The sequence below is a fragment of the Drosophila montana genome, unplaced genomic scaffold (genome assembly GCF_035044405.1).
Source record: "Drosophila montana isolate Dmon_TW-CO22-7 unplaced genomic scaffold, ASM3504440v1 contig_3257_1, whole genome shotgun sequence".
NCBI classification, from domain to species: Eukaryota; Metazoa; Arthropoda; class Insecta; order Diptera; family Drosophilidae; genus Drosophila; species Drosophila montana.
Window position 1 is genome coordinate 702,861 of NW_026998140.1, and position 14,349 is coordinate 717,209.

General features: G+C 41.4%; 2 protein-coding genes and 1 long non-coding RNA gene across 3 annotated transcripts in view; all 3 read left to right on the forward strand.

Annotated features, from left to right (window-relative positions):
- The window catches only part of LOC135433980 (uncharacterized), a 68,869-nt gene extending 61,349 nt beyond the window's left edge, over window positions 1–7,520 (forward strand). The window contains exon 3 of the long non-coding RNA XR_010437166.1: window positions 7,461–7,520. This is a non-coding gene — a long non-coding RNA (uncharacterized LOC135433980). The remainder of the gene's footprint in view (window positions 1–7,460) is intronic.
- Window positions 7,521–7,697: 177 nt separating this feature from the next.
- The window catches only part of LOC135433978 (receptor-type tyrosine-protein phosphatase kappa-like), an 81,189-nt gene continuing 74,537 nt past the window's right edge, over window positions 7,698–14,349 (forward strand). Inside the window, exon 1 of the mRNA XM_064690296.1 lies at window positions 7,698–8,795. Coding sequence (XP_064546366.1) covers window positions 8,112–8,795 — 684 coding nt within the window. The 5' untranslated portion in view covers window positions 7,698–8,111. The remainder of the gene's footprint in view (window positions 8,796–14,349) is intronic.
- On the forward strand, window positions 10,205–11,179 carry LOC135433979 (uncharacterized). The gene has a single exon (XM_064690301.1). The coding sequence runs from the start codon at window positions 10,354–10,356 to the stop codon at window positions 10,906–10,908; it is 555 nt and encodes a 184-aa protein (XP_064546371.1). The 5' UTR covers window positions 10,205–10,353; the 3' UTR covers window positions 10,909–11,179.

The following is a 14,349-nucleotide window of genomic DNA, read 5'->3' on the forward strand; positions in this document are numbered from 1 at the left end:
AGACAGCCGCGCATTGTTAGTGAAGCGAGTGCCACGCCCACGGGCACACCCACACGCCCCTGCGCACATACGCCCACACGCAGTCATAGAGTAAAATATATAAAAGCGTATTCATGTTAAATTCTTAGCGCAGCGTCGCGCATTGTTTGACTTGAACTATGCGCAAGTTATTTCTTTATTTAAAGTCACGAGCTCCATTGTTAACTTGTGTTTTTGACCCACACACACCCACACACACACACACACACACACACACATACGCACAATTTTCATGCGGGCGCTTTTTGTGCAAATTTTTTGGCAAAAGTCAAAGTAGGAAAGGAAACCCTTTTTGGACCGACATGCTTAAGCTCAAGCTTTATGTGGCCACTAAGGGAAGGCTGAGGGCGTGTGGGGGGGGGGGAGGGAGGGACTTTAACTGTGGTGTCGGCAATATATTAGAGTGTGTGTCCTCCACGCTGGTGTTAAGTCAGCTAAAAGCCTTTGGCCCCAACCACTTGAATTTCGTCGCCAGCGCAACTTTTTAGAAACGGATGCAAGCGGAATTACCAAAGAGAACCAGAGCGAGGCGGGGCGGGGGGTGTGGGACCGGGGTTTGTTTTATACCAAAACTAGGGCCACTTCCCGCACAGAGCCAGGATGACTATTTTTGTGGTGCCCAGAGATTACGGGTGGCTGGGGTTGGACACGGGCCTGAGCAAAAGTTTTATGCGCACCACCAAAAGTGCAGTCAGGTCCAAAAATATGACTTGTGAATGGATTTTTCGGGCTTGGACCGGGAATCGGAATGTGTCTGCCGTCTGCTGGTGGCTTATGCTCGACCATTTGGCTAAATAAGTGCCAGAATGTTTTGGGCAAAATCAAGAAGAATTCGAAAGTGTGCGTGAAATGACCAGAAATATGCCAAAATTAATTTGAAATTGAGGGGGAAAAAACACGATAAACTAAGAATTGTTTTAGCACGCAGCAGATTTAATACCCTTTTGCATATATTTGATTAGTGTGAGTCTCGTACATGCTCATGTGTTTGATTAAAATATCTTAGAAAATAGAGTATTTTGTCATACAAGAACTTAGTTTTGGACGGGTCGTTCCTATGAAAGCTAATCAATTCCAAGGTTGGTCAAAATATCTTGATAAACTAAGTATTTTTCCACAAAAAGGCCTACTCTTCCTTCGATAGTTCGTATGGCAGATATATGATATAGCGAGTCGATCCTGCTTATTTCAAGACGATGGCTTCAGGCAGTTGAGAGACTAGTTCGCATGGAAACAGACAGACGGACAGACGGAGAGAATGTAGAATATATATACTCAATGGGTTCTATGCGTTACATATTTTATGATAAAATTATAATATCCTCTACAAGGGTATAAAAACAGTTGCTCAAAGCAGCTTAAGAGTGAGTTTTGATTTAATACAAATAGGGTAGCAAAAGAAAAACTAATTAAGCTGTCGAGAAAAAGAAGCTGACATTAACATTTTGGCTGCAACATTTTTTAATGTTTGATAAAACATGTACTCTGGAATACAAATTTAACAAGTTAGAGGTTCTAGCGCCCGACTAGGGGATACCCTTATACCCTCTTCTTCAAACAGGCGATAGGTATAAAATGAAAGATACTTCATATATTTATACTATTCTAGAAGCTACATGTCAAGTTTGGTGACTCTAGCTCATATTATTTGCCGAAATTGCTCAAAAAACAGGATTTCGATATCGATTACTTGGAAACAGGACAAGTTATCGAATATCGGAAACAATTCCGATCTGTGCGGGGACTAGGAGGACCTACAGCTAAAATTTGAAGTCTCTAGCTCTTATAGGTTCTGAGATCCTTGCGTACATACGGACGGACGGACCGACGGACAGACGAACATGGCTAGATCGACTCGGCTGTTGCTGCTGATCAAGAATATATATACTTTAAGGGGTCGGAGATGCTTCCTTCTGCCTGTTACATACATTTGCACAAATACATAATACCCTTTTTACCAGTTTCAATGGGGTCAGGGTATAAAAAGCGGGTTTTTCTGTTGTCAAAAATGTATTAAAAGCTTTTCGAGTAAAAGTTAAATAATTTCCAACAGTGTATTATTTTTATATAAATATATTACCAAGAAAATTCGTCGCTTTACAAACTTTCAGCCTTTCATGAAGCCTTTTTGTTGCCAAAAAATGTTTTAAAGCTCTTTTATTTGATTCTATATTTGATTTTTCTCCGTTAATATATATACATATGTATAAAAAACCTTTTTGTTTCGAATAAAAGTCTAACAATTTGTAAGTCTCTGCAACTATGCAACAGTGCATTATTTGAACATTTATGTATATATTTTAATAATTGTTGGAATTTGATGACCCTTTTTTTTTATTTTTGGATAAGATTTTAATGTTTTTTTTTCCTACATTTGACGCAAATTTTTCATATGCTTTACACATTTTGTGCGCATTTTTATGCGCTTTGCCAATGATTTATTGCGAAAATTTCATTAATTTGCTGCGCTGTCATAAAACGGGACAGCAACAAAAAAAAGAGGAGAAAATAAGAAAAGAAATATATTTATATTTATATAAAATGAAATAAATTTGATTGGCGTGCGCGTTGCGTGCGGCGTGCATTGGTGTTAAACAAATTTTATAGCCCACCTATGGGCGCATACTTTTGTAAGCGAATGTGCGAGTATTTATATGGGCCTCGGCCCATGTATTTACGAGCTGCCGCCAAAAAACTCATTATACGCGCTGCCGTTGGAATTTTAAAATATATATATACGTATATTGTATATCGTATATCGTATATTTGCCACGCGTTACGCCTTGTCGGCGCTTTTGCAATGTCAAAGAACACGTGTTTTCTTATTTATATATTTTGTGCCTTTTTTTTTTTTTGCTCTTCTCTGGAACGTGTCAAAATTAAAAGTGCGCAGACGAACATTTTTGAAGCCTCCAACAGGCCAGAGAAAGTTTTCTGTGCAAATCCAGCGCATAGATCGTGTTCAATTTATCTGAGGCCGGGCAGGTCGCGTACGACAACTTATTAGAGGGCGCACATAATACGCATACGCAGCGTGGGGCGGGGCGGGCGCCCAAATAAGTATGCTATAGGAAATTTACTTTTTTCTAATTTACGCCTTGCGTGCGCCCAGACTGAGCAGCACGGCGGGCCCAGGCTGAGCTTTTTCCATTAAGTCTGCAGCTGGCTTCGTCATAATTCATGGGACACACACGCACACACACACACACGCACACACAGACGGCCGCACACTCGCACAGCGAATCACAGATTGGGGCCATGTTAATTTGTAGGCTGCTGCAGGCGGAACTCCTTTTGGGTCTTTAAACGCAAATGAAAGGCAAACCGAAGCTTTTACTGCTGCCAGCAGCTCATGTATCATTTGTGTCTACCCCGCTGAAATGCCAACATCCAACATTCATCCCTCCCTCCCTGCCATTCCCCGCTGGCCTACGCCCACTTCCTTTTGCTGGGCTTCTTTGTGTGCGTGTTGCTCTAAATTAGATTTTCATTTGCGTGGGCGCTGCTCATAGCGGTTGTCCTTTGCCAACCAACCCCCGCCTTTGTCCTTTGCCCACTTGAAGCACTGCGCCCACTTAGACTTTATGACCTGCCACATAAAACCCCTTTGAACCTGACCCGATGCGAACACCGCGCCCGGCTTTCTGCAAAATCAATGCCAAAACTAATTAATCCGAATTAGTTCGGCCATAAAAAGTGGACAGCATATGAAGTTTTTCCGTATGTCTAGCTCTTGAGTTTCTCGCCTGTTTATGTTTGCTTATTTTGTTATAAAAAATGTATTCACAGATTTTTTCTTTGACTTCATTTGTGCACAGCTTTTGAAAAGTCTTTCGCAATTTGCTTTCAAAATAAAAATCCAAACCAGAAACGCATCAGGCAAAATGTATTTTTATTATTATTAGAAGTGCGTGCGTCAAAGCCCAGCCCAGAGTGAGACAGCCAAAAGTCCCGCACCGCGCCTGTCAACAGCTGTCAGTTGCCATTTTTTATTGATTATAGACGCCGGCTGTGTGCTGCTGGCCATATACCCTGTACACATCAATTATATAGAGAGCCAGGCTGCCGTAAATAAGCGTGTCCATGCAACAGGCAGGCAGAATGTTAGAGACCACAAGAGCTTGAGGCTGTAAATTCGTCCTCGCATAGGCCTATAAATTTGTCTTCAAGCCTTAAGCCTTTTTCCTGCGCTCACACGCTCATAAATTTTGGCTAAAAACCTCTACAAATATTGCTCACTTATATATACGAGTTTGTTCTCAGCGTTGAGCTAACAAAAGGGAAGTCGGTGGCTCAAACTACGCATTAAAACTGTTTCGTAGTAGGTCTGTCTTATAATCTTTTCTATTTCAATTTATTCAATAAATTTTCAACTATAGCTACCTCTCCAGGGCATCTGTTAGTCGCGCATTCCTTATTACATTCATTCCGTTTTTTTTTCTCGATTTCTTCTTTTAATTTCGTAAAAGCATACAGAAAAATCGCGTATGCCTTAGCTGTTACCTTTTTTGATTGACAGGCGAATATATCTCAATTTATGTGAATTTGCGCGAATTTTCAAGAGCCTTTTTATACCCTATAAACAAAGTGCAAATGTGTTTATATATTTTGTGCCGAATCCAATCTCTTAGATAGGCTATTTAGCTTATAATACTCAGCTTTAGAGCCAGATATTTAGTTACTAAACGAATAGTGCTCCTCTTCAAACTAAATAGCCCAAAAAATATTTAAGACTTTTTTCAACCCGGCTTCGATTTATAACTGCTAGTAGAGTATTGTGCAGTCATGGCCACCCAACTGCTAGGCTTAGACCTATTTTTTTCTCTATGATTTCAAAGCAAAAATTGAGACGCCATTTGCTGAGGCAACATTTGCAGCACTTGATGGCAAAGTATTTTGGCCAAACGATGGCAAGTTTTTAATAAGCAACAACAAACATTTCAAATACATATAATTGAGCAGCTGCCTAGACTCTAAAGTTTGTCGGCATTGGAATTTGAAGGAATTTGCTTAAAGCTGCAAAGCTGCCAGCAACAAAATTGGCAGCGCCTGAACAACTTTTGCAACATAATAATAACGTTAAAAGATAATGAGTATGGCAAACAGGCGCAACAACAACAACCAGAAGTAAAAGTAGGTGCAAGTGTTCGACTAGCAGATACCCTGCACACGAGCGCTGAGCTATAGAAAGACTGTGCATACAGAAAAACATATACACGCAGCTTGCGGCTTCTTCTATCTTTAAATGCATTTTTGATTGTCTTCGATGCTTGAAGCCCGGTTTTTATAAAATTTTTGGGATGGAAAAATGGCATCCAAATATATGTATGTATTACAACCAAAGGCAGTATCCCAAATATACTCTTCATATACTCTTCAAGAGTCTGCATACCAAATTTGATGACTGCAGCTCTTAAAAGCTTCGAGAATGATGAAAAAACTTGATCGATTGTTGGAAATTTTAAGACTCTTCTAGCTTTCATAGGTTCTAAGACTGACATATAGATACTAGGATCAATTCTCTAGTTGATGCTGATCAAGAATATATAAATATATGTATATATATTTTGAAAGTCGCAGTTGTCTGCTTCTGCCTGTTACATACACATGCACAAATCATAGATACCCTCTAAACTCGTCAATGGCTGCAGTGTACAACAATGCCAAATTTGTCGCGTTGGGCTGGGGGGGCGTGGCACTAGCGCTATCAATGCCACACGGCCCGTGATGCTGCCCCAGGAGAAAAAGAAAAACAACCAAACAACATGAAGAGTAACAAATAGGCAACTTGAGCAAAAGTTTCAAGAGTCAAAACATTACCGCCCCCTAAGCTATCATATGTGTGCGCTATACACACACACACACACATAGTTATATATATATATATATATATAAATATATATGCACACTTTGAGATATTTATCGCTTCTTAAGTATTTTTAAGAAGTTTGCCACGGCAACTTTTACTTTCTCCTGGCGACAACAACAAACATTTTGTCTTGGGCATATTTCGAGTGGCACTTCAAGTTGTCAGACTCTTGTCTCTCCTGTCTGCCACGCCCCCATCCTCGCCCCGCTCCCGCCTTGTCCAAGGCCAAGTGCTGGCTGGCTGCGACATTCCTGAATAAAAGTTTTTTCAAGGCCTTAATCAAGTTTGCTTATAGCTTAATGAGCGCATGTAATGAGTTAATTCTTTTGCAGTGTTGCAAAGCGTCAAGCTTTTGGGGCGAAACACAAATAGTTGACATAAGTTTAACGCAATTGCGTGTTTATGGTAATTTTTATATATGCCAAAATTTACAAGCAAACTTTGAAAGTAGATTTGACAAACATAATGCCCACGGAAAGTGGCTAAAAGGGGTATAATCTGGTTGTGCATATGTATGTTACAGGCAGAAGAAAGCAGCTCCGACACCATAAGGTATATATGGATATATATTGATATGTATATTGTTGATCAGGCGAGCTGGGTAGATTTTGTCCTGACCATCTTTCACTCTGTCTGAACTCATCCATCCTAGAAACTACCAATATTTATTTAATTAACCTGAATATTTATTTTTGTAAGCCATACGCCAAAAAAATATTGATTTGTTTTCGATATTTTCTTCTTTTTCTATAATATCGATAAATATCGATATATTGATATTGGCTTTTGAGCATACCTCAAAGATTATAAGAGCTTAGTACACCAAATTTGATATGTAGTTTCTCGCATAGTGTGTACATATTACAAATATTTCACATATTGGATACCTTCACCCATTCAATAAAAACGGGAGATAAATATAAATTTCACAAGTACGCACTTAAGTATGCCAAATTTGAGCTCTGTAAATATCATTAAGATTGAACTATAAACAACGAAGTTCTTTAAGAATGCATTTCCCAGATATAATGTGGGGCTACAGAAGGAAGAAGCACAGCCGTAGCATTAAGTGTACTGTATAGGCATGCTTATATATGTGTATGTATGTGTATTTTTGTATATGTATGTATAGAAAGAAGCTGGAATGTTTGTAACGGCAGCTTTGCGGGCATCTCCTACTCGTTTGTATCTTAATTTCTTAAGCAATTAAAAGCATATTTTTAGATTTCGTTTTCAACTTTACAAACTCAAGTTAAAGATTCAATTTCGTGGCACGTCAACGGATTAAGCGAAACCAAAAACCAATTAGGCGGCATGGAATACACACAAGCACACACACACACACACACACAGGCACACAAACACACACACAAAACACACTCACACACGCATACATACAAACACACACAGATTATGCACACTTGTACCCATTGCCTTTGTACGGCCATAAAGCACACAATGAAAATCCAAAAAGAACACAGCAATTTTTCTTTGGCACTCAATACTAACGTATTCCCCCCCAAACAAAAAAAAAACTTTGCTCTCTTTGCAGTTATTAGAGGCGCGGCCAGCGGGAAAGACGAGTCTATTAACAGAACAAACAGCCTAAAAAGGAGAAGGAAAAGCTTGGCAGGCGGCAAAATCCGTGACTGAGTCGCTGGCAAATCGAATTGCTAAGCGGCTGCCAATGAGACGGCACACACATTGCTGTCAGCAGAGGCATCAGCAGGAGCATCAGCAGGAGCGGGAGCAGGAGCAGGAGTTGGAGTTGGAGCAGCAGCTGGAAGCTGGCTTAGCTGAGGCAGGAGCTGGAGCAGAGGCAAACGAAACAGTTAGCCGGTTGGCAAAAGCCGATTGCGAGTTTGCTATATTGACATAAGGAAATCGTTAGCCGGCTTAGCAGGCCCCAAGGCGTCAATTCGCATTTAAAATTAAAAAATCACGTGCCAGCTATACACATATATATACACATATATATATATATATATATCAGCTGGCAGATATCGGCAGAGCAGAGTCTTATGCTAATGCGAGCGAGTGGGCCATGAATATAACATGAGACTGGCAGCTAAGCCAGCCAAGTGATGACAATAAGCGCCAGCCAGAAGCTATAAAACAGAGACAGCTACAACAGAGTGAGAGAGCGAGAGAGAGAGAGAGATAGAGAGTGAGAGAAAGAGAGAAAGTGTGCGACAGAGACAGCATGACGGAGCTGCGCCGGTTGGAGACGCCGCGTCTGCACAAGCAGCACTCGCTGCGCGGCGAGCCGCTGCTGCTGCTGCACCACACGCTGGTGGATCAGGCCTGCAATTTGAGCAGCGGCGGCAACAGCGCCGCCAGCACCACCAGCAGCAGCACGGCCACCGCAACCACAGCTCTTGGCGGTGGCGGGGGCGTGGCACCGCAGCGCTTGAGCAGCGTCGAGTTCGATGAGCACGATGTCTACTATGTGTCGCCCTCTAAGCGAAAAGCGGGCGTGGCACCTGTGGGCCCCGCGCTGCGGCCAGCCGCAGCCTACGAGGCGAGCAGCAACAACATCAACAACAACTTTAACAATAATCACAATGTGGTCACCTTCTCGGACTTTGTGAGCGAGCGGGGCGGCGGCGCCTCCAGCTCGCATCGCGGCTCGCTGAAGCGGGGCAAGGGACGCAGCAATCAGTCGCTGTGCAGCTGCGATGCCGGCGACGAGGCGCAACTGCAGCCGGACGCAGCGCGTCCGCTCTACGAATACAGTTTGGAGCGACGCCGCAAGACGCACACGTACACCTGTGAGCAGAACGCACAGATACTCATGAGACTGGAGCGCGAACGTCAACGTAAATTATCGCTGACTAGCCTGGTCGGCGGAGCGGGAGGCGGCGGCGGCGGCGGCGTGGATTTGCAGGTAAGCACAAATGCTTATGTTTATGTAATTGGAATCATGAGCAGCAGTTCCAGGCGTGTGCGGCACGTGTCGCGCCTGTCTGTCTGCCTGCCTACCTATCTGTCTGTCTGTCTGTGTGTGCGGCCTGTTGCAGGCAAATTTGATGGGCAAACAATTCGCGGCACGTACTCGCAGCAGCAGCGGCAGAGGCAGCAGCAGCAGCAGTTGCGGCAACTTTGACTGACATTTGGGCAGCTGGCACATGGCACCTGAAATTCACCACCTGCCATCTACCACCTGGCCGTCTGTCCAAATACATAACCTCCGCTGTCGTTTTATACACTGTGCCACATTTGGTGGCAACACATTTGGACATAAGCGCCACAGCTTGAGCCACAATTTTTTAAATATTCATGTGAGAATATGAACAAATATTCCTTTTCGAGATTCCAGAAAGAAAAGAAACAGAATATTATAGCCACGACTTGACTTAGTTACCCAACAAATATTCCAAGCTAAAACTGAATTTAGGCATGTTTTGAAATGATTCATTTTCTTAATTTTGTTTTGAATATTTTAAAAATTATATGGCCATTAGCTTCTGACTCGGATTTAGTATTGAAAATTAATCTGAGGATTGAATAGAATTTCAATTGATTTTGTAAATTAGTTTTTTATATAACATTGAAGAAGTTTCAAAAAGGGCCGAGCTAATTGTGTAATTAATTGTGTTAATTAATATATTATATATATAATGGAACCATATCAACAAATCGTGAGATTCTTAGCTATCTACGTCAAACAGAAGTTTACAACTCCAAAAACTTACTCTAAGATCCAAAAGGATGAAACTCTTAGACAAATAATACTTTTGAGTTTCAAAAGTTTAAGGTACAGGTTAGCCTGTCATATATTCTTATATTCACTGTACTTCAAGTTAACAAAAAGAGCAGCAAGAACTTTTACCTCCTTTTGTTATCGTAGAGAAAACATTCGCCCAAGGAAAATATATTTATATACATCTAAAGCTCAGAATCTTTACAAACAATTGATTAGACAGGTCGCTGGTTCAAATGCAGAAGCAATATTCAATATTTGTTTATTTAATTTGTAACTATTCGCTTAAAAAGAAGCAACAATAATCATTAAATCTAGTCTGGTAAAAAATGAAAGCAGCAGGAAAGACTCTGATGAAACAAGAGCTAAAAAATATCTGCATTATGATATTAACAGAAAATGTTCTAATGCAAAAACCAGTTAAAAATAATTAATATCAAATACTTTCTCAGTCGGTAGAAATATGTTCTGCTAAGCTCCATTTGAAACCTGTTGTAAACACAGCATGCCACGCCCCCAAGTAGGCGACTGCTAGTTTGTTTGATAAGTTTACAGCAAAATACCCAAAACCAGATTATATTCTGTTCTCCAACGGTGAGGGTTGTAAACATATTTACACAGTTTTATATATATCAAAAAAAATTATTTATCTTAAAGAAAACGAAAAAAAAAAACAAAAAATTTGAAAAGAAAGCCTTTATATTTGACACGATCTAGAGAGCAAAGGCAAAGGACTTTGACAATGGAATTGACCTTGGGCAGCGCCGTCTCGGCGGGGACCCTCACCTCGGGTTCGGTGCTGATGAAGAATCGCAAGATCAAAAACAAGCGTAATTTGCCGACCTTTGACCTGTCGCTGCAGCAGAAGGTTGACATCAAAAAGGCCTTCGATCTGTTCGATACAGAATGCACCGGTTTTATTGAAGTAAAAGAGCTGCGCGTCGCAATACGCGCTTTGGGCTTTGAGCCGAACAAGGAAGAGATCAAAAATATGATGGATGAGATCGATAAGGATAAGACAGGACGCATTGCGTTCAACGATTTCTTGCATCTGATGCGCTTGAAAATGGCCGCAAAGGACTCCAAGCAGGATATACTAAAGGCCTTCTCCTTTTTCGACGACGATCGCACTGGCCGCATCACGTTCAACAATCTGAAGCGTGTCGCCACCGAGCTGGGCGAGAAACTCACCGACGAGGAGCTGCAGGAGATGATCGACGAGGCTGACTTGGACGGCGATGGTGAGGTGTGCCGCGAGGAATTCCTGACTGTGATGAAGAAAACCAATTTGATTTAGAAAACGCACAACTCAGGCAGGCTCAAGACACGGCCAGACTCTCGCTTATACCCGCAACCCACACACAGAGGAAACGACGTTCTACTGCTCGACACTCGCATCAATAGCTAGCTATTCAGATTTCAGGCAGCCCACAATATTTCAACCCTCTACTTAATCCACCCCCCCAACTATATATATTGACATATCACAAAGTATTTCTTGAAGAAGTTTGGATATGCTTCGGTTTAATAAAGCACGCGTGCAGGAAACACTGCCAGGTGCTTCCCAATTGCTTGTGTTGTATTGTGTAGAGTGTTGTATTGTGTAGAGTGTTGTGTTGTGTAGAGTGTTGTGTTGTGTAGAGTGTTGTGTTGTGTAGAGTGTTCGACAGAGTGTTGTATAGAGTGTTCGACAGTGTTGTATAGAGTGTTGGATAGTATATAGTGTTGTATAGTATATAGTGTTGTAAAGAGTATAGTGTTGTAAAGAGTATTGTAAAGGGTGTTGTGTTGTAGGTCCTAGACTTCATCGACCCATCTAAAGCCATCAACATATCTTGACTAATCGCGACTCGCAGCAACTACTAAACTAGCAACTACTACTAGCTCTGCAGAAAGAATTGTTAAATAATTCACCTCACATATTGGCATGCCAAAGCTACCTGTACTTTAATTAAAATGCCATTCCGACGCGTGTTGGGTCGGGGGCGTGACCCCTGCGACATGGCATTAAATTTTTAAAGCCCAACATCGTAGCTGCTGCTGTTGCTGTCATTTGTCACAATTAGCACGGCGGAACTTCAATTACGCAAAAAAAATATGGCCTCCACCTCCATGTTCACATTATCTCGCACAGCTCGTTTTATAGCTAGATACGCTGTCACAGTTCTGCTCCGGCTTGTGTTTTGTTCTTTTTATTTTTATTCTTTTTTTTTTGCTGTTCAGGCCGCTGTCATGCATAACAAATCTCTTTGACACATTTGATGTATGCGTTTGCTGTGGCCCCAGGCGGCAAGGGTTGTCTCTGTGTCTGTGTGTGTGTGCTGCTCCACTTTCAGAGTTGTTGCAACAAATTGTGGCTACAATTTGGTGGCATGCGTGGGCGCTTTCCCAGCCGTCTGCTGCTGCCCCGGCAAACATACTCGTTATTTAGTAGCATCGTTTAACTTTTTATTTACGCCATGCTTTGCATTTAGCGCCATTTAGTTGTTCCAGTTCGAAAACGACTGCAAGTCAAGCGGGGCTTTAAATTCATCAAACACACGCAGCCTGTTCGAGTCGAGGCGAGTCGAGTCGAGCCGAGCCGGTTGCATGCGGCGTATACGCAATTTATGTGACATTTCAGTCAACTAACGCCGCAGCAAGGATCCACTGAAGAGCGAACTGTGTGAGCTGTGTGTCTTAATAAATCAATCACAATACAATTGAGTACGTATTTAAGCCACAGTTGGTTCGATAAATTAACGCCAAAGAAACTGAAGAAACTTTCAATTTTCAGATGCAGCCATAAATATAGTTTACTCAATTTCATTTTCAAAGAATTCAAAAGTAATTTAAAACTACGAACACGCATTTAAATTTCAGCGCTTTTGAGTGAAGGAATTGAATAAAATTGTGAAGTTTCTTCTGCTGAGCAGGTGAAAACAATCGCTAGGTTTTCATTCTCTGCAGTGTGAAGTCGAATTTTACAGAGAAATTGTATTTGGAAGAGATGCCAGAGAATATATTCATTAATTATAAAAAGGGTTTGCGTAGTTTCGGTGTCTGCACGTCGCACTAAAAAGTAAAAGGTCGCCGGCTCGAAGCCAGCATTTAGGAAAAGCCTTATCCGATAGCTATATAAGCTTTTTCTGAAAAAAAAGCTGGTGAAAGATTGCGCTAGGTTCTTATCCTCTTCAGAGTGAAGTCGAGTTTTATCAGAGAAATTGTTCTTAGAAGGAAGATTGCAGAGATGCCAGATTATATATATATATATCAGCCGAGAGGTCGCCGGTTCAAACCCAGCATATACGTATCAGCCATTTCCTGAAAAGTTGAGTTATGTGTCCAAAGAAGAATCCGCGGTATTTCGAAGTTAGCCTTCCCTTTATTAAGCTCAATTTATTTATATAACCGCACAAATTCCTCAATTATCACTTGAACCACATGGCGTATGAGCAATTAAATTTATTCACACTTAAACACACATTTTGATAGCCTACTTATGAGCGTGTCTTCAGCAAAGTTATTTGAAATAATTACATGAACCATGGACAAAAGCCAGCGGGAACAAAAGCTGCAAATGGCCATTGATAGAGTCGTAAAGTTAAGAGGCTGTCGGGTAATTACGAGTCCAATTTTGATAGCACACAAAATAGAGGAAGAAAAATGAAATAAAACCAAAACAAACTTGGACATTTATAAAAGTTTTCGTTCTTTTTTTTCCTGCTTATTGCGTTGGCTAAATCGATTAAAGGCAATGCCGATTCGAGCGACGCGGGTAACTTCAAGTAAAATATAACCAACACTCAATTTTACGAACATTTAACTAAATACCCCGGGCAGAGTATCCTGCCCGGTCCAGTCCCAAAAAAAAAAGAAGAAAGCAGAGGAAACATCTACTAAAATGTAAAAGGATCTACTCTGAGCAACAGCTACGTAAGAGAAGCGTTAAAAAAGTTTTGCGCAAACTACAAAACTGCCATAACTCAACATTACGCCCGACAAACACACACACACACACACACACACACACACACACACACACACACACACACACACACACACACACACACACGCACGCACATTTGCATACAGCCCATAGAGCTTTGAGCATATTCGCAACGCTGAGCTGCAGAAATTTCGTAACTGTAGCGAGAAACTTGCAAAAAAAAAAAAAACAATGATGAATGCTCAGACACACAGAGACACACACATACACACTTAGATAAATTATGGTAAAAAATTGCACAAAATTGCCGCAAAGTAGACGAAAAATTATTATAAAATGTGCATTATGAAATTTAAGGCGAGACAAAGACGCGCATAACTCAAAAGAAGAAAAGCGCGCGGAAAATCGTCAGAGAGCAGCAGTCGGCAGTCGGCGAAAATGGTGGACAGAAAGCTAAGCTAAAAGTCGCGAGCGAAAACTAAAGGCAACATATATATATTTATATATATATATATATCTGCATATAGTTATGCAACGATATATCAAGCAATTTAATGCTCAAAAAAGCAGCAAGCTGCGGTTAGCCAAGTCCTGTGGTGCCACTCATAAGCCCCGCCCGCCCTTGCCCCTGCCCCTCCTGTGGCCCCTCGCACACACACAGCTCATAAACATGGCGTCCAATTTGTGGCATAAACGCCAAATAAGCATACACAGCATGCAGCATAATGTTGCATACTTTGGGGCGCAGTTAACCAGCAGCCCCCCGAGAAGGGAGTTATGCATATTCATATGCATATGCACATGCATGCA

Excerpts from the sequence above, each read along its gene's own strand:
- LOC135433979 (XM_064690301.1), top strand. The coding sequence starts at position 10,354 with ATGGAATTGACCTTGGGCAGCGCCGTCTCGGCGGGGACCCTCACCTCG.